The following is a 20,314-nucleotide window of genomic DNA, read 5'->3' on the forward strand; positions in this document are numbered from 1 at the left end:
GGGCAAGAGACGAAAACAGGGCGTTGTTGGAATGCTACTATGCAAGTAACCCCGGCGGAAGGGGCTACATGAATAGGATGAGGGACCTATGGATTCTTCGATACCCAACATCCACAATGACGGCGAAACAACTAGTAGCTCAGTGTTCCAACATTCGAAAGAAGGGACTCCTCTCACAGCTAGAGATTGACGAGGTACAACACAAATGCTACGGCAAGGAGGAGTCAGGACGCCAGGTCAGGGGGGAGATATCATCACCCCCACCCGAGATTGGGTACATAGCCCCAAGTGCGATAGGAGAAGGATCGTTGAGTGCGAGAGGAACTGACCTGAAAAATAGGATCATGGCCAAGCTTGAAACCTGGATCCCGCGTAGCCGGTTACCAAGATTACGTGAAGTTCCCTCAGAAGGTCTGCTAGATGATGTTAATGCAGCACTACGGGCAATACCTACAACCACGATTACCGACACTAACAAGCTGATCTACAATACGGCAACAGTGATCAGTGAGATGCTTGGCTACAAGTTGAACAGCGACAAGGGGCAGTACCCTCCATGGAGAAGGAGGCTAGAGGGCAAGATCAAAGTAGCACGGAGGGAGGTTAGCCAACTAACGGAGTTGCAGAAAGGTGCGACAAATAAGGTGCCTAAGAAATACAGCAAGCTGTCCATACCTGAGGCCTTGGAAACTGCCAAGCAAAGACTCACAGCCTTGGCCAGCCGCTTGAGGAGGTACACCAGAGAGATAGAAGGCAGGAGAATAAACCAGCTGTTCTCCACAGAACCAGCAAAGGTGTACTCTCAGTGGCAAGGGAACAATAAGAGAACAGCACCACCAAGGCTGGAGACGGAGCAATACTGGAAGAGCATATGGGAGAAGGATGCAACCCATAACGGCAATGCTCAGTGGCTAGAGGATCTGAGGGCTGACCACAGCGACCTCCCTGAACAGGGTCCAGTAACCATCACAGTGGCAGATATCCAAGAAAGGGTCTCCAGTATGAAGAGTTGGACAGCACCAGGGCCCGACATGGTTCACGCCTACTGGCTGAAGAAGCTGACTGCACTCCACGAGCGTCTGGCAGCACAAATGAACCAGCTGCTAGTTAACGAGAGACACCCGGAATGGCTAACTGAAGGCCGGACGGTCCTGATCCCCAAGGACCCCAAGAAGGGACCGGTCCCCTCCAACTACCGACCAATAACCTGCCTCAGTACTACATGGAAGCTCCTGTCAGGCATCATATCGGCTAAGATGAACAGGCACATGGGTCAATACATGAGCGGGACACAGAAAGGAATTGGCAAGAATACCAGAGGCGCAAAACACCAGCTACTGGTAGACAGAACAATCAGCCGAGACTGCAAGACCAGACTGACCAACCTGTGCACTGCCTGGATTGATTACAAGAAGGCCTATGACTCAATGCCCCACAGCTGGATACTGGAATGCCTAGAATTGTACAAGATCAATGGGACCCTAAGAGCCTTCATCAGGAACTCAATGGGGATGTGGCGTACAACACTAGAGGCCAACTCCAAGCCCATAGCACAAGTCACCATCAAGTGCGGGATCTACCAAGGAGATGCTCTGTCCCCACTGCTGTTCTGCATAGGCCTGAACCCCCTCAGTGAGATCATTAACAAGACTGGCTACGGATACCGACTACGGAACGGAGCAGTTGTCAGCCACCTCCTGTACATGGATGACATCAAGCTGTATGCCAAGAGTGAACGAGACATCGATTCACTGATCCACACTACCAGGCTATACAGCAATGACATTGGAATGTCGTTCGGACTGGAGAAGTGTAGTCGGATGGTAACAAAGAGAGGGAAGGTAGTCAGAACTGAGGGGATTGAACTACCAGAAGGCAACATTGCAGACATAGAGGACAGTTACAAGTACTTGGGGATCCCACAGGCGAATGGGAACCATGAAGAGGCCGCTAGAAAAGCTGCAACCACCAAGTACCTGCAGAGGGTCAGGCAAGTCCTGAGGAGTCAGCTGAATGGTAAGAACAAGATCCGGGCCATCAACACATACGCCCTGCCCGTGATCAGGTACCCTGCTGGGGTAATAGGCTGGCCAAAGGAGGAGATAGAAGCCACTGACATAAAGACAAGAAAGCTCCTTACCATGCATGGAGGGTTTCACCCCAAATCCAGCACCCTGAGGCTGTACGCTAAGCGGAAGGAAGGGGGCCGGGGACTGGTGAGTGTCAGCACCACAAGGTCAAGGTCAAGGTCAAGGTCAGATTTATTTATATAGCACATTTCCAACAGCCGATGCTGCACAAAGTGCTTAACAATAACAATAAAATTAAAAACTACAGTGTAGTACAATAATAACAATAGAAACAATAAAATAGAAGAATTGAAACAATACTAACTAATTCAGATAAATCCAAAATGCTTGGGTCATAATGTGTTAAAAGCCAGAGCGTAAAAGTGTGTCTTTAGTAAAGATTTAAATTGCTCAAGAGTTTGAGCAGATCTAATATTAAAGGGGAGACTATTCCAAAGTCTGGGACCTGCCACAGAGAAGGATCTATCACCACGAGATTTGAGGTTAGTCCGTGGAATGGACAACAAGTCCAGGATGAGACAACGAACATCCAAGAATACATTAGGAAGATGGCCCCAACTGACCGAGTGCTCAGTGAATACCTCAGGCAGCAGAAACCCAAGAAAGAGGAGGGAGACGAGGAACCATCATGGAAGGACAGGCCCCTGCACGGTATGTACCACCGGCAGATAGAGGAGGTGGCTGATATCCAGAAATCCTACCAGTGGCTGGACAAAGCTGGACTGAAAGACAGCACAGAGGCACTAATCATGGCAGCACAAGAACAAGCTCTGAGCACAAGATCCATAGAGGCTGGGGTCTATCACACCAGGCAAGACCCCAGGTGCAGGCTGTGTAAAGATGCCCCAGAGACAATCCAGCACATAACAGCAGGGTGCAAGATGCTAGCAGGCAAGGCATACATGGAACGCCATAACCAAGTGGCCGGCATAGTGTACAGGAACATCTGTGCCGAGTATAACCTGGAAGTCCCGAGGTCAAAATGGGAGATGCCCCCAAGGGTGGTGGAGAATGACCGAGCTAAGATCCTGTGGGACTTCCAGATACAGACGGACAAAATGGTGGTGGCTAACCAACCGGACATAGTGGTGGTAGACAAACAGAAGAAGATGGCCGTAGTGATCGATGTAGCGGTTCCGAATGACAGCAATATCAGGAAGAAGGAACACGAGAAGCTGGAGAAATACCAAGGGCTCAGAGAAGAGCTCGAGAGGATGTGGAGGGTGAAGGTAACGGTGGTCCCCGTGGTAATCGGAGCACTAGGTGCGGTGACTCCCAAGCTAGGCGAGTGGCTCCAGCAGATCCCAGGAACAACATCGGAGATCTCTGTCCAGAAGAGCGCAGTCCTGGGAACAGCTAAGATACTGCACAGGACCCTCAAGCTCCCAGGCCTCTGGTAGAGGACCCGAGCTTGAAGGATAAACCGCCCGCAGGGGCGTGCTGGGTGTTTTTATATATATATATATATATATATATATATATATAAAACAAAAAAATAAATAAATAAATATATATATATATATATTTATTTATTTATTTTTTTTTAATTTATTTTTTTTTTTTTTGAGAAAAACTATTAAAAGAAGGCAAAGCTATTTCCTATATATAAATCATAAAGTGACCATATCCCAGATTTTAGGCATCAAAGACTGCATCAGTTACAGTAGGGATAAACACATTGCTTTTCGTTACCTGTGTATGAAACTACAAACCAAAAAGGCTGGCATGTGGTTTTAACTGTATGAAGAGCATTGGATGTATAGCTTGAAACTGGCTGTTTGAGTGGTAAAATAAGTCATTCCTGTCTTGTATTCAGTTGTAGATTAATTTACACCTTTTTTTATTATATAGGTTTTGAGGGGTCTCATGTTGTCCATAATTTTCTGTCATATAACTAGTTGTTGTCAGAAGCTGACATCCACTCGTGATGGGCATGAACATTATAGTAGTTATGGGCTTTTAATGATTTCTTTGAGGCCAAGACCTATTAACTTCCCGTTAGTGATCGTGATTGACTATAACAGGTTAATTCTCTTTGCCAGCACAAAAATTAATTTGTTTGACAGAAGTTGTTGGATTGATCAATACTCCGAACAATAGGAACGTCCAGTTGCCTCAGTGAACATCCAAGAACGAAAATTGTAGCTTTATTTTTGGCTCAAACAACTGTACATAAATACAAGTTATTTGGACATACCAATGTCATGGTCTGTAGGAAGACCCAAATTATCACCCTCAGATAAGAGGAAATTGTTCATGATGTTCAGGAACAATCACCACCATGAACCACCAAGGGTCAAATCTGCCATGAACTGGAAACTGCTAGAATACCAGTGCCGCTATCCATTGGTGAATCAAGTTTTACATTAAAATGGGCTAAAAGGGAGCTGACCAAGAAAGAAGCCTGTGCTCCAAAATCAGCACCTTCAAGCTTGACTTAAATTTGCAAGTCTACCAAATGTTTTATGGCCATACAAGATAAAGATTGAGTTATTTTGCCACAATGACAAGAGGTACATTTGGAGTAGTAAAGGTGACGCTTTCAAACCCTAAGAACACTGTACCAACTGTCAGGCACAGTGGTGATAACATCGTGCTCTGGGTCTGGTTTGGTACAAGTGGTAGTGGTACATCGAACAAAGTGGATGGAATAATGAAGAAGGGGGACTACCTCCCAATTCTTCTAATTTACCTCAAGTCAAAAGCTAGATGTTTGAAAAATGGACACAGCTGGGTATTCCAACAGGACAATGATCCAACAGCACACATCAAAAGTTGTTCTGGAACGAATAAAGCAGGCTAACATTGTACTTCTACAACGACCTTCCCAAACCCTGACCTCAACCCTATTGAAAGTTTGTGGGCTATGCTTCAAAGTCTGGTCTGTACCAGGAAACCAACCAATTGAAATAAATGCTACCAATTGTGCCAAGAAGAGCGGTCAAATATCCAGCCAGAATTATGCCAGAAGCTTGTGATGGCTACTAAAAGTATATGGTTGTGGTCCAACTTGCTAAAAGACACTTAACCAAAAATTAGTGGGGCTGTATGTAAATATACTTTTGACAATGCGGATTATAGAAAATCCAAAATAAATTTTAACTTGTGCACCCAGTTCTTGTGTGTTTTTTTTGTTTTGTTTTTTGAAGCCACTTATGTTGTTGAATTGTCCAATCCTGGGAAAACAAACCAAAAACATTTAAAAGAAATCATTAAAATCCCCAAATTACCATGAAATTCACACCCATAGTGAGTGGATGTCATCTTCTTACCACAACTGCACATACCTACGTGACAGAAAATCACGACAAACACAAAGCCCCCTTTTAACTTGTATAGTGAAACAATTAGAGATCTTAATTTCGGCGTCTAAAATAAAAGCTTCATACAGTGTTGAGGCATAATTTGTCGTAACACTGCCCCCTTCGCATTAAATATCAGTGAAATGAACTATTCTTGATTTTTCACTCCAGGTTCCCAGCAGGTGTTGCGTCTATGTAAGAAGTGATTGCATTCAAACGTTAAATACCAGGCTTCATCTAAGTTATCTCAACTGTGTGCCTCTTTCTTCAAATAAAAACTAAAATGTGTACACGGATAATAATACACAAGTCACAACTCAGAGAATTTGTTTTCAATACATTTTATTCCTTTATCAAGATAACCCCTCAGGACAGGTTCAGAAATCCACATGCAGCTTAAAGGCAACCACTGCATACCCAACGGGTTAATCTTTTGGAACAGGCCGGTGTTAACTGGGAAACTACTTGAAAACGTATTTGATTGCTCTCTGTAGCTTTGCAAATTTATCTTATGGCATGTAAATAAAAGGCATATCAACCAGGCTCATATGGCACAGTGAATAGTAGGGTAAAGGGAGGGGAGGGGGGTGTTAAAAGCTAAACAAAACATAGTTATGTTTCATTCTCGGTCCATGCTTTTACAACAAGTCATTCATGTGAACATTTTTCAAGCAGGCCATACAAACACAGGGAAACAATTCCACTTAAACAGCAAATGAGGCAGGATCATACAAGACAGCGATTCAAACTCACTAAACCGACATATTGCCTGATTAAGTCTTTTCCGTCTCTCTTAGAAAGTCATCTCATCCAAAGCTAAAACACAAGGCGTGTTTATTTCTTAGAACTATAGATACAAACGCAACAGTTTATGATCTCAGTACAAAGCTGTTCTGAACTCTGACACTTAATGCTACATCAGGTTACTTTGCTGGCAGTTTTGCACAATACTGAACCGTGAATCTACTTACATTATTACACAAAGATGTCTCCTGTTTTCCTCGAATGCTTTTTGCACACTCACCTTTATTCTTATTCATAAGGGGACTTTAAAATTCTCCATATTCTACCTTACGTTCCATCTATAGGTGTCCGCTGAAGAACGAAATGGAGAAAACACTGAGTTTGAGTCGATTTGTGACCCCAGTCTTAATCTGAAAGACAAAGATAAGATTTTGTTTCCTTTTCGCATCCCTCACTTAGGGGAAAACAAGAGACATTACAGGGAAATTCACATATAGTGTCTGCAAAATCCCCCCACAGAGGGGCAGGAGTCGGTGGCAAAGAAAAGGAGCAGAGCGAGCGGTTATAAATAAAAGGAGACGAAAAAAAAAAAAAAGAAGAGACGAGTTGAAATACACAGTATTTAGAAAAAGCATGAAAAGATAAAATGGGAGAAACATTAAAACACTGCAGTGATCATTCCTGAAATTTTAAAATTACACTCTGTACAAAAAACGCTCCGTATCAATAGGCACTTCTTAAATAAAGGTCTTTTTTTTTTTTTTTTTTTTCATAGTTTATTTTCTTAATTGGTTTTCTTTTCATTCACAATAGCACAGCAGGGCAAAGATTCAGAAATGACGGTGTGCTGGATGAGAAGCGAAGCTGCATTCTGGTCCTTGAAGTCCAGCTGGGAGGTCAGTCGTGGGAGCTGAAGATGCGTGTCGTAGATCAAGGAGCCGGAGGATCTGCTGGGCCGGACGTGAGGAGGGGACAGAGAGTGAGAGGAGAGTTCTCTGAGGTGGGGAGGCGATGGAAAGGGCTGAGAGGAATGTTTTATGAGGATTTCTCTTTTCTGGCTCTTGGTGAATCAGCTTGGTGAGAGTTAACTCCATTTACTCCGTTGGCTAAAAAAAAAAAAAAAAAAAAGGAGAGATCAAAAATGTGAAAGAGCAGACAAGCCTTTAAGTTATGTACTGTTTTGTCATTTGAAAAACTGAAAAATAAAAAGACATTTAATCGTGTATTTTAAAGAACAACTGTGGTGATCCCACTGTGTGAATGAGAGCTGTGTTCAAATAGTGCTTTTCTACTCTGAGCACTCAGGGCAGTTTTCCACTACAATTCCTTTTATCGTACATAAACACTGCCCACGCTATTTTACTACAGAACAGTTTCATAGTCCAAGCTGAGCTGAATGCAAGCACCTATGATGATGGCACTGGAAGTGAGTGGTAGAAGGGTAGGTGGAGTTGGAGATGAGGACTAATTTGCATATGCACCACAAAGCCGAACATACTCCAAGAAAGAAAGGTGTAGAGTTACATTCAAGCCAGTCTAGGGCATGAAAGGATTATTTACACACACAAAAAAAACAGCTAGATATTATGCTTTAAATATGGAAAGTTGTAAGCTTAATTAATCCTGGGAGAGGAACCTCCAGCCATGTTTTTGCAAATAGGGAGCTAATTCATGCTCGTGCTCTCACCTTTGTCTTTCTTTGATTTGCTCTTGGAAGGAGCTTGTTTCTTTTTCAAGGTCTGAGCTTGGGCATGCTCTCTCCACCGGCGCAGCTGAAAGTTGATAAATTTCCACATCATAAAGGCCTGTGTGAGGCAGATGGCAGCCAGGACAGTTACCCTAGTAGAGAGAGGGATAAAAGCATCGCACTTTATCTTACGCACAAGACACTGGTAGGAACGGCACACAAAAACAAAGTAGGAAGTGTTTAATCTGCTTAGCACAAGATGCATTGTGGTTGCGCGTCATGCTCATTTATGGACGCAGGAGTGCACTTCCTGTTGTATGACAATGTTCTTGCTGTAGGTTTATTTTAGCTCTATACAACATGCTCTTAAAGGTCTACAAAGAAGGCCTCACGTCTCCACTGTGAGCAGTCTATGAGCGCTTCTTACAAATTTGCATTTGCCGCACATGAATTTTTAAAAAAAAATATCAAGAAATTTAGCTTCAATCTCCACGAAATACACATTTTAAAAAAGGTTGTCCGAGCAAAAGAAATTAATTTCAGCTCCGTTTGCAAGTTCAGATATTTCAGTTTCTACTCTCAGAAACACTTACCGAACAAAAAGGACGTTAAAGTTTCCTGCGGCCCAATCGAAACCTTGGTTCTCAGCTGTGGAGAGGCCAAAGCCCACGGTGAGGACAGATAGGGACAGGGTGAGCAGCCGTCCGAGGACAAACAAGACCGCCCAAATGGTGAAACTGCAAAACAAGAGGACAAGTTTTAAGACTTTGCCCTCTTTCGAGCTAAAACCTCCTAATAGTGAACTCACCCCAGTTGCCTGTTCTCATTGCTGAAGTAGATCAGACGGGAAATGTGGAACAGAAGCTCGACAAAGTAATGACACACAAGGAGGACCAGACCCAGGCGGTTCAGGCTGTAACACACAAAGAAACATCTTTAGAGAGTTTTTCATTACAAATGACAGGAAAAAACCCCCACAAGGACACCACAAACTTTCTCCTAAAGGGCAGTGTACAAACACAAGCCACACCAACTCACACACTTAATTAAAGGCTTTCTACAGTGGGCGCTTCTTACTTTAGAATGTAGGCGCCAGCGATGTGCACCAGGTACAGGGAGATGTACACAAGCTGGCGTGGAATATCCTCCTAAACAGTAAACACAAAGGGTGGGAGGCCAAACATGGTCAAAATATTTACAGCAGTGCGGCTCTGCACATGGTGATTTAAGCGAGAGGATGATGAGACTTTGAAACAATGCGGCTCGGCCGTGGAAGTCAAACAGGAAACTGCGTCGCATCGTCCCATCCCAAAGCGACTGGCTCCGCACGTCCTCTTACCTTCTTTGTCTTTTGGAAATACAGCTCTGGTAGAGCATGCAGCCAGTAGCCCAGCTGACAGATGTAGTAGAATTTCATCTGGAATCTGAAAGAAAGCGAGACATTACAAAAAGCTTAGAAACGTCCCAAATGATTGATGAATTTCCACAATCAGCATCACAACTTACGGCATCAGTGTATGCGGATAACCCTCCCACAGGCTGACTGGATTGGACAGGAAGTTTTCCTAAGAACAAGCAAGCTTTTAAGTATGTTTTATGGGGCCAGGCATAAGCAAACAAAAACCAAAGGCAGCTGGCTATTGTACGTACAGAGAGCAGGATGCTTGTGCCCCAACCAAAGGAGAAGAGGTAGAAGGCGCTGAGCTGGCCGGACTCATTGAACTTGCTGTGTTTGGTTTTGGAGAAGTGCTTCTTCCTGTTGATTTTCTGCAAAGATGACCAGCAGTGAACAATACAGAACAGTTTCTAACAGAGATGACCTTAACTCCGTGTCTTTATCCCACTTACATCCAGCACATACTCCTGGATAATGGCATGCATTATGATAGCCACCAGCATGTAGAAGAAGATAGTTGCCAAGTCCTTGATCCCGTGGTGGAAGTGGTTCACGGCAGTCTCCTCTGGTGCTTCTGCAGCACACAAAAGTCACGCAGAGTGAAAAATCAACACCCATCTGTGATTGATTCACATCCAAAATGTCAGGTGCGCTTTCCTGGAGTGAGATGTTTGGATTAGTGAGCCCCGGCTGTGCAGAATTACACCGCTTTGAAAACGCAAGAGACTGTATTTGAACTAATATACACGCTGAATCTCTTCTAGTTTTCTAAAGTTACATTTATTTCCATGCACCCTTGAGCTCAGTGTCCATAAAAACAGATATAGCCGATACGTGAACACAGTTCCCAGCAAGTATTCTAGATGGACTGAGTGGTTTTGGTCATCATTTACAGAAACTCGCAAAGAAATCGATCCAAAAATACAGCAGCCATCATTGAAATCGTTTCAGAACACTCACTGCAGAGAGATTAGGACGCTGGATGCTATGTGGCTCATGAGATTCGAGCTGTAAATAAGTTACAGAATACGGCAAGTCGTCAGGTGCAGCAGATAAGAGCTGAATCACCGAGCTGGAAGCCTGCACACCACACAGCACGAACAGGTCCTGCAGTGTCGGTATCTGAAGTCAGCTGGCAGAGATTCTGTTAACCTTGAAAGGAGCAGGACTCGGATTGTGAGGCCTATATTACACCTTAGCCCATATTCGCCCGGCGCAACCTTGCCACAAGAGAACTTTATAAATCAGGCAGACTAAATTTAGCTCGGAAGCAGGGGGGGGGAAGAACCCTGAAATGGGTTTGTGCAGGGCTGCGTAAGTGCCACTTTAGAATCCAAATGAGAGGAATGCAGCAAGTAAAAGAAAGTACTGCACTGAAACATCTGTTCTCCCCACACACCATTGGTTAACCTACCATTTGTTGATATGGTGACGTTGTACTGGACAGTTATGAAGAAGACTGCAAACTTAGAGGTGACCTGCAGACAAAAGGCAGTCGTGTCAATCTCAGTCAGACAGCAATTGTACAAAATACAAGTCAAAATGCTTATTAAAAATTGAAATAATAAATTTAGGATGTGTATGAATATAGTGGTAATATAACACACCTGCGTTAATGCTGTTATGTTTAACACAAACTTACCGATATTCAGTATTTTTACCTGTTTGCTTTCTCTGTTATGCTTTTCCCTATTCGGTCCAGGAAAGCAAACATATCATCACTATAAACACAACTTTTCTGCACAATAGACACAGTGGAAAAAAACACTTAGAGTTTATATTAGTAAAAGTCTTTTTATTAAGCTATACACCATATAGACAAAAGATTCTGGCCCTTATCTTTTAATCACTGAATGCTGTGGGGTTGTTTTGGGGGCCCCTGGGCCCTTTAGCCCCAGTGAATCTTAAATCTTACCGAGCCATTTTGGACAATTCTAGGTTTTTCCAGGTTTGTGGGAACAGTTTGGGGAGGAGTTTTTCTGTTCCAGGACAACTGTGTCCCCGTGTATAAAGCAAGGAAAACGGGTGGATGCGTTTGGTTAGGAAGAACTTGACTGTGCCACCTTGATCTAAAAAAACAAAAACAAAAACCTCTTTGAAAGAAAGACTTTGAGCGAGGGCCTCTCGTTCAGCACAACGCTCTTCTGGATAAAAGGGCAAAAATTTCCACAGACACACTCCAAACTCTTGTGGAAATCCTTCCTAGAAGAGCGAACACTGTCGTAGCTGCAAAGGAAGGGGGGGTGGGGACCAACTCCATATTATGTAATACCTATGTACTTAGAATGGGATGTCATAAAAGCTCCTGCAGGTGCAGTGTGTAGGTGGCCAGATACTCGTGTCCATATGAGTAAAAAGGCTTTTACTAATACAAGAAGTCAGAGTTTTTCCTTTGTGTCCCACTAATTTTGTGCAGTTATAGTTATATTTATAGTGGAGATATTTGTTTTCCTGGCCTAAAGAGGGAAAACTATAACAGAAAGCAAAACAACAGGTACAAATACTTGACATTTCTATGCCTTCCAATTGTTTTACTTTCATTTTGCTTATGTATTTTTTTGTATACAATATTTTTAGTCAGAAAATTTAAGAACACGAGATAATGCATGACACTAAATGTGAATTATGTAGAGCAACAAACTCCTTACCCTCACTGAAAGTAAAGATAACTTAATCAAGGCAGGCAGCTAATGAGATATCAGTTGGAAGTTGCATATTAGTCCTTCACAGCAAGACAACCCGGCTTGCAACAAATAAATATCTCAAAGCAAAGAAAAAAAAGAGCTAAAGCTAAAGTAGCACAGATAAATCTAACAATTCCTGCAAATATCACGCTTTTCAACATCCACGCTGCCAACAGCACGTAGTTCCCAGGAGTTTTACTTTGGAAAGTACAAACAGGAAGCGGTTTTAATTATGGCCGGCTGGACACCAGCAGCGGTGGTGCTTTTTTTCCGCCTTGGATGAAACGCGCTTTGACATTAACGCACATTTGCTTCAAAGCAGAGCAGATTGAAGCGCGTTAAGACACTGCCGTGCTGTGTGACACGATCCCGTGTGTCAGCTCGCTGTGTCCGGTCACGTCTGAAGCGCTCTCCCAGCTCCGGTGACAACTTTAGTATTTAGTATTTAGTATTTATTTATTTATTGTCATTGTCAAGAACAATGAAATTGCGTTTGGGGCTTCCATACAACCCAAAAAAAAGAAGAAAATAATAATTGAGTGACGGAGAAAGCGGGTTTCGGTGATGACAGCGCTGTGTGAACCGCTGCGCGATTGCCACGTAACACATACAAACTAACCCAAGTCCAGAGTGTTGCCAAACACCGTAACCACTGAGCTCGATAAAGTGCTGCAATGCAAACTTGCCGCTTGATGGGAAATTTCTGCAAAACATATCGCAAAAAAATACTTTTGTTTTTGATTTTCTTTTTGCGTGCATACTCGATCCGCGGGCCTTAGTGTCGATGATTTTTTTTTCTTAAATAGCTTGTCGAATTTTAGGTGGGAAAGCAGCCAGATGTGAGTGAAATAGTTCCCACGACGCTTTAAAAAAACACCTCATATTTAGTCACTGTAAATAACATTACCCGAGAGCAGTTGAGTGAGGTTAGAACGCTCTGGAATGAAACGCAAACGCGAGGCCATCGTGATGGGGAAAAGTTTCGATTACGAGAGGAAGTAGTGTGAAGAATAGATCAGACAGCCATGTCAGTTCTCATGAGAACCGATTGGGAGTATTCGGCATTCATTCTAGCGATAATCCCCCTCACTTTTCCTGCCGAGCATCCCTCGAGTGATCCACAGTTTAAAATAAGCCATTCAACATGTGGACTCACCTCAAACATCAAGCCGAGGAGAAACACCATAGCAACACAGGAAACAATATCTGCATGGTTCTGGATGACAAACTCATGGCTCAGCACCGGCGGATTCTTGTTAGTCTTTTTTCGGATCCCCATGTCGACGCGATTCGTCCAACTTTTGCTTCACTGTAGCCGGGTTTTCTCCCTCCTCCTGCCTGATAGTAAGATATCCTTGTGCTCAAAGCTCCCTCCTGTTTCCTACATGCAGCGGGCCAGGCAGCAATTGAATGGCGTGTCACTCTTCCACTAGTGGGAGGGTCCACGGATAGAGCTGGTGCGCCTGACCAACGAGCCATCTTTACGCACAGGAGAGTAACAGCTGGGGCTCTCTGTCGCTGCCTAGAGGTTCGGAGTACAAGATGTAAGCTGAGTTTAGTGGCTGGAGAAAGCCTTCCCTTAAAATATTTTCTATCATATCAGCTGCTTAATTTACTCTAAAAATAACCTGGACCAAGCCACACCTTCATAAAGTAGATAGTGAGAATTAGTTTGCACTCTTATGTCATTTTGTTAAAGGATAGGGAAAAACACAATTTATGAGCAAATATACACTGGTCAAAAAAAAGAAAGAAAGAAAACTCAGTGGGTAGTGATGGGATTTCTCTTTTTAGAGAACCGGTGTTGTGCCAAAAAGTGATTGTCTGCCAAAAACTGATTTCCAGTGTTTCTGTGTATTTTTTATGTGTAATATCTTTACGTATGTTCGTAAATAGACTTCGGTGAACAGGGTTTACAAAGGGGTTATATAGAGAATTAAAAAATTATCCGTTTTTCAAGTATCTTTACAACTCTGTGTTATTGTACTTACATTATAACCAATCCGGTCCTTTATCCCCACTTAAAATATTTTTACAGAACTATTGTAATATTTGCTGCCATTTCTGCTGTGCTCTTGGCCAACTTACTCTTACAAAAGACATTTTAATGTTAATGAGATTTTTTTAACTGCATAAATAAAGGTTATATAAAAGTCACTGCCAAAAACTGATTGCGGCTTCTACCTTGTTACACGAATGTTGTTTGTGGCTCAAGATGACTTTGTCATCCATAAGGGATGCATTTGACATATGTTTCACATAGTATAGCCCAACAAGTTACTTATAGCAGTTTAAATACGAGCAATCAGTTTTTGGCAAATACCGGAAATCAGTTTTTGGCACAACACCGGCTCTTTCGGTTCGGCTCACTAAAAAGAGCCGGCTCTTTCGGCTCCGAACCAGCTCTTCAGGTTGTTTTGTTGCTTTAATTAATTTATTATTAACAATAATATAAAATTATGCACAAAATGAATTACTAATGTAAAAAAGAAAAGTGGTTTTATTTATATATGTTTATATATAAATATATGCGGTGGCCCCTAGAGACAAAACACGTACAAACTCCAAAACACATTTCTAGCATGAACTGAACTTCCAAAACAGAGCTACCCAGATCAGCGTCCCCCAACCTTTTTTGCGCCACGGACCGGTTTATGCCCGACAATATTTTCACAGACTGGCCTTTAAGGTGTCGCGGATAAATACAACAAAATAAAACTAGTACCGGTACCGAAAAAAAGAAGATTTATTCATAACACACGTGAAAAGACCCAGGAAAACAGAGTAAACGATAAAAACGATAACAAAATAACGCTGAAAACCGATAAAAACCCTGAAAACCATACATTTCACACCTGAGCCTCAACTCTCGAGGCCCGGTGTTCCAGATCAACTGGCGTTTAGATCAACTGGCGTTGGTCGAACAGATGTGTGGCAGTCTTGCGTTTCAGGAGCTGCTACCGACAAACCAGCAAAAAAACGCCAAATGTGTCATCTGTGACACTTGTGAGGTTGTCTCAAACACACTCCGTCAGTCTTGATGCTGTTGAACAACAAAATGTTTAAAAATGTGGCGAGTTTACCTGGTGATATCCTCATGCGTGACGCGATCGCGAAAACAGCAAACAAGTAACACCACGCCGTTGTTGTTCACAGGACAGCAAGAGTAAACGATCGGGAGACTCTTGTCGTCGTTATCGTTCCCCTTGCACGGTTTATTTCTCCGAATTCAGCGTTTTTGCTTCACAACTACAGCGAGCAGTTTACTTTGTGCACTAACATGGAGTCGAGTCAACCAGCGCCACCTCTGGCCAAGTGCCACAGCCTACAGCCAGATCAACCTGTGACACACATCTGCACCACGTTTGAATTCGTGTCATGCACATTTGTACATTTCAATTGTGTCTGTTTGTGCGTCATGCAAATAAACCTTTGAAATGAATGAAATGATATCATGTATTTATTATCAGCCTACATTTGTACAAAATGCCAAATGACATACACATAAGAATCACCATCCTGATATCAACACTTTTGCCCATACGAAAAATGTCGTGAACACACTAATATTTCACCAGTGTTGTAACATCACATGTCGTTAGCGTAGTCTGTCTGTGTCTTCCCTCTGCAAACAAACATGTTAGAGTTGGTTGTGATATACAGTCTGCATAAGTGTGGTCAATCTAATAAACATTTATAAGGAGATGGCAGTTACACAGTGATTAGTAATAAACAGTCAGACAATGACTCTGACAATCTCATTCAATCTTGCAGATTGCACCTTCTGTGGAAAGTGGTACCACACGGTGTGTGTGGACTTCCCCTGTGCAGAAGGCGACTACAAATGTTGTGGGTGCTAAATAAACAGAAACAAATGATCCCTGTTGTCTTTGCTTACTGATTGTTTTCAGTGTTGACAATCCACATTGCTGGCATTGCATCTTTCAACATGTTTGTGGGTAGATTTGGATGTACCAGGGGTAAGTGCAGCCACTCAGCCTCTACTCAATGTGATCATAGCAGCAGGTGCAGATGTGTCACAAGTTAATCTAGTAGTGGCCTATGGTCATGTGTTAGTGGTGGGAACAGTCATATCCACTCACTCTCACTGGCTGTTTATTACTAATCACTGTGTAACTGCTGTGAATTCACAGAAACTGCCATCTCCTTACAAATGTTCATTAGATTAACCACACTTATACAGACTGTATATAACTCCAGCCATGTTGATGAATTGCCTATATTGGCTGGAAATATTCATTTCCAGGGAAAAGACACAGGCAGACGATGCTTACAGGATGTGATGTGACAACACTAATGAAATATTGATGTGTCATATTTGTCCAAGGTGTATTTCATTGTTATGGAAAAAGAGAATATCAAAATCATGATGACCAATTGGAGTGGTGATTTCTATGACTTTGTGTATATAATTTGGAATTTTGTACAAATGTAGGCCAATAAGGAATATATGATATCATTTCATTCTTTCCAAAGGTTTATTTGCATGACGCACAAACAGAGACAATTGAAAGGTACAAATGTGCATGACACGAATTCAAACGTGGTGCAGATGTGTGTCACAGGTTGATCTGGCTGTAGGCTGTGGCACTTGGCCAGAGGTGGCGCTGGTTGACTCGACTCCATGTTAGTGCACAAAGTAAACTGCACGCTGTAGTTGTGAAGCAAAAACGCTGAATTCGGAGAAATAAACCGTGCGAGGGGGACGATAACGACGACAAGAGTCTCCCGATCGTTTACTCTTGCTGTCCCGTGAACAACAACGGCGTGGTGTTACTTGTTTGCTGTTTTCGCGATCGCGTGGCGCACGAGGATATCACCAGGTAAACTCGCCACATTTTTAAACATTTTGTTGTTCAACAGCATCAAGACTGACGGAGTGTGTTTGAGACAACCTCACAAGTGTCACAGATGACACATTTGGCTTTTTTTTTGCTGGTTTGTCGGTAGCAGCTCCTGAAACGCAAGACTGCCACACATCTGTTCGACCAACGCCAGTTGATCTAAACGCCAGTTGATCTGGAACACCGGTACCAAACGACTCACGGACCGGTACCGGTCCGAGGCCCGGGGGTTGGGGACCGCTGACCTAGATCATTTAAATTACACAATTGAAAGCATATGTGTATTGTTTGTGTATTTATACACAAGCATTCATATATAGTCAAATAATAATAATAAAAAAAGTACATTTACCTGTTACTACCACACACCAAATCCGGTCGTTGGTACTTGCTGGCTTGTGTAGTCACTAGGTAACAAAAGTTCAACACTGCCCCTAGCATCCTGGAGCACTTCTGTTGTCTTTTGTACGTGTTTTGAATTTTTATGTGCTTCTGAGGTTTTTACGTGTTTTGGAGTTTTTACTGTTTTTACGTGTTTTGGAGTTTTTACGTGTTTTTACGTGATTTGAAGTTTGTATGTGCTTTGTCTGTAGGGGCCACCGTAAATATACTTTTATTTATTCACTCCACATAAAATGTAATAAATAAATCATATAATACAAAAATCAACTATTCACATTTCAACTTTTAACTATTAAAATTTTCAGCTTTTTCCTTTTACAAATTTAAAGTGACACAACACAAAACACTGCAAACCATAACACAGTTAAATATAAATGAAAATATGAAAACAAAAAGAAGATGCATATTCTCTGTCATATGGGCCTGCATGAACAAACTTTCTGAATCCTTTATCATCTGCAACTGAAACTAGTTGTGGATGATTACTATACCTTTCTATTGTGACATTGTTGTCCCTGGCTCTCTCTCTCTCTCTCTCTCCCTCCTGCTCTGTTCCTGTGCTACTGCCACCGCCCCTCCCCCCTCTGCCCAGCGCAAAGCACAAGGCTGCATGCGGAGTGAAGCGAAAAAAAAGTGCGAGAGAGAGGGTGAGCGAAAGGAAAAAAAAAACACGGCTCGCGATAAGGAGCGGCTCAAGTCGTTCACGTCAAAGAGGCGGCTCTAAGAGCCATTTCGTTCGCAACCGACCCATCACTATCAGTGGGGGAAAAATAATGCTGGATACCCACAGTGATACAGGATGGTTCATGTGCTTGGAATGAAAGGATGCCACACCATTTGATAGAAATAGAAATAATCATCCGACAGAGCGCTGAATTCAGAAACACCCCAAAAAATGTTGTGGCAAATGAGTCCATTTTGGCCCCCAAGTGCTTGTATGCATGCTTGACAAAGTCGGGGCATGCCCCTAATGAGATGATGATGGCGTCCAGGGTGGATCTCTTCTCAGATCTGTACAACCTGAGGTGCAACCTGGTAGCGTCAGATGGACTGAAACATGATGTCTCACAGGTGTTCTGTTGGATTTAGATCAGGTGAGTGTGGGGGTCAATCAATGGTATCAGTTCCATCCTCCAGGAACTAACTCTGTTCACGAGGTTGGGAATTGTGGCATGCCAGGAGGAACCAAACCAGACATGATGAACAATGTTACAGCATAACATTCTCCATGCCCAGTTTGATTCTGCTCTTGTCTGTGAAAAGCACAGGGCACCAGAGATGGTCAACTCTGGTATTCTATGGCAAATGCCAATCAGGCTTCACTGTACCAGGCAGTGAACACAGAGCCCACAAGAGGACATCAGGCCCTCAGGCCACGCTCATGAAGTTTGTCTTGACAAAGACATTCACTTCACTGGCCTGCTGGAGGTCATTTTGTAGCTCTGGCAGTTCTCATCCTGTTCCTCCTTACACAAAGAAACAGTTACGGTCCTGCTGATGGGTTAAGGCCCTATTCAGCTTCTAGAATAACTGAATAGAATAAGTCCCCTGGAATCTCCTCCATGCTCTTAGACTTAGACTCAGCAAATATTCTGGCAATGGCACATATTGATGTGCCATCCTGGAGAAGGCGGATTGCCTGTGCAACCTCTGTAGGGTCCAGGTATCGGCTGATGATATCAGTAGTCACACCGACCCTAGCCAAATGCAAAACTAGTGAACAAACAGTCAGAAAAAACAAAGAGGGAAAAATGTCAGTGGTCTGTTTAGGACACTGTCTCATTGTTGCTCCTCTAGTGCACCTGTTGTTAATTTCATTAACACTAAAGCAGGTGAAACTGATTAACACCTTCCTCTGATCAATATGCCAGAGGTTTTAATGATATCAGCTGCTTATTTGACTCAGAAAATATACAGGGCAAAGCCACACCCGGCCTCAGGCCACAGTGTTTGTTGCCCTCATGTGATTTTTATGTATATAGCAAGGGAGGAACTCAAATCTTGGCTCCCTTATGAACAAATGAAAAACATATGAATATATGATTTAGCCTATTTGAATATTTGACAAGATTCAAAAACTTACAGTGAGGATCCTGTGCCTGTTGTCATAAAAGGAAGCTACAGTAGTCATTGTTATGCCAATATCAATGTTTATCTATCAATATATTATTTATTTTTTTAAACTAATTTCTATTTTTGCCATTTCTATGTTTCACTTTTGGAAAAAGGGAAGGGCAAGCTGCTTATTGAGCTCAGGCAAAGGTAATCACATGCTTGCAGTAATCATTCAGATTACAGGAAATCCGCTGAGGTGTTACATAACTTCACCTGTCTACGCCTATGTGCTCAGAGCAATTAAAAGGTATGTACACAGATCGTCGTGCACGAGTTTTCTGTTATCAAGTTTTAAAATATGTGGAAACCCGGGCATTTCGTCACTTGCTGGTGATATCAGATATGAAACTGTTACAGGGAAGTGTGAACTGTGACCCTGTTCCTATACACGTATACACATTTCCGACCTGACTGTATAGTTATGTGAGGTGGAGCCCTTTAAAAGAGAAAGGACAGCGGCATTTACAGTTTCCTTCCCTGAATGAACACCTCTCTCCTCTCAGAGTGCACTGGTAAGTTAAAATGCTTGTGTGTGTTTGTTGTAGCCTGATTTCAGTGTGATAACACGCAATGATAACTGTGTAGACTGAATATTATCAAACAGATCTGTAAATGACATCTGAAAATTTTATAAATCAGCTACCTGAACATAAACTTTTTTTTTTTTTAATTGCAGTGCTGTTTTATTCAAAATGTTTCTTTTGCCAGCTTTTGAAAATTCCTAATTGAACAACATAGATTTGGCTTATTTGTTGTGTGAAATGTAAGAACAATCCAGTCTCTTATGTAAGAGTTCTAATGCTCTGATTTGCCCTGATAGAAATAATCAATAATTGTTCTATTACATAAATTAAGTGCTTATCAGGACTTTTTTATGTGTTCATGACATGGATCAAAGGTCAGTATCACGCAGCACCTGACTAAAGTCACGCTGCATTTCATATCAATGACAAAAACAAGCAGCAGTTTGTACAAGACAAAATGTTACACACACACACGTATATTATACATATGTCTTTCTTTGTGTGC

At 42.4% G+C, this 20,314-nt stretch overlaps 1 protein-coding gene across 1 annotated transcript; it reads right to left on the bottom strand.

The window, feature by feature from the left end:
- Positions 1 to 5,730: 5,730 nt before the first annotated feature.
- Positions 5,731 to 13,314, bottom strand: tram1 (translocation associated membrane protein 1). Its single transcript, XM_085362406.1, has 11 exons — positions 13,060 to 13,314; positions 10,634 to 10,697; positions 9,672 to 9,793; positions 9,474 to 9,590; positions 9,330 to 9,388; positions 9,163 to 9,247; positions 8,901 to 8,971; positions 8,632 to 8,736; positions 8,417 to 8,560; positions 7,824 to 7,975; positions 5,731 to 7,242 (listed from the first exon to the last, which is right to left on the bottom strand). Exons 1-11 carry the CDS (start codon positions 13,180 to 13,182, stop codon positions 7,172 to 7,174), a joined length of 1,113 nt encoding a protein of 370 aa, XP_085218532.1. The 5' UTR covers positions 13,183 to 13,314; the 3' UTR covers positions 5,731 to 7,171.
- Between the last annotated feature and the right edge of the window lie 7,000 nt (positions 13,315 to 20,314).

This window comes from Diplotaxodon limnothrissa, linkage group LG9 (assembly GCF_057381915.1).
Source record: "Diplotaxodon limnothrissa isolate DT_005_m linkage group LG9, D_limnothrissa_male_GT1.1, whole genome shotgun sequence".
In the NCBI taxonomy this organism is placed as follows: domain Eukaryota; kingdom Metazoa; phylum Chordata; class Actinopteri; order Cichliformes; family Cichlidae; genus Diplotaxodon; species Diplotaxodon limnothrissa.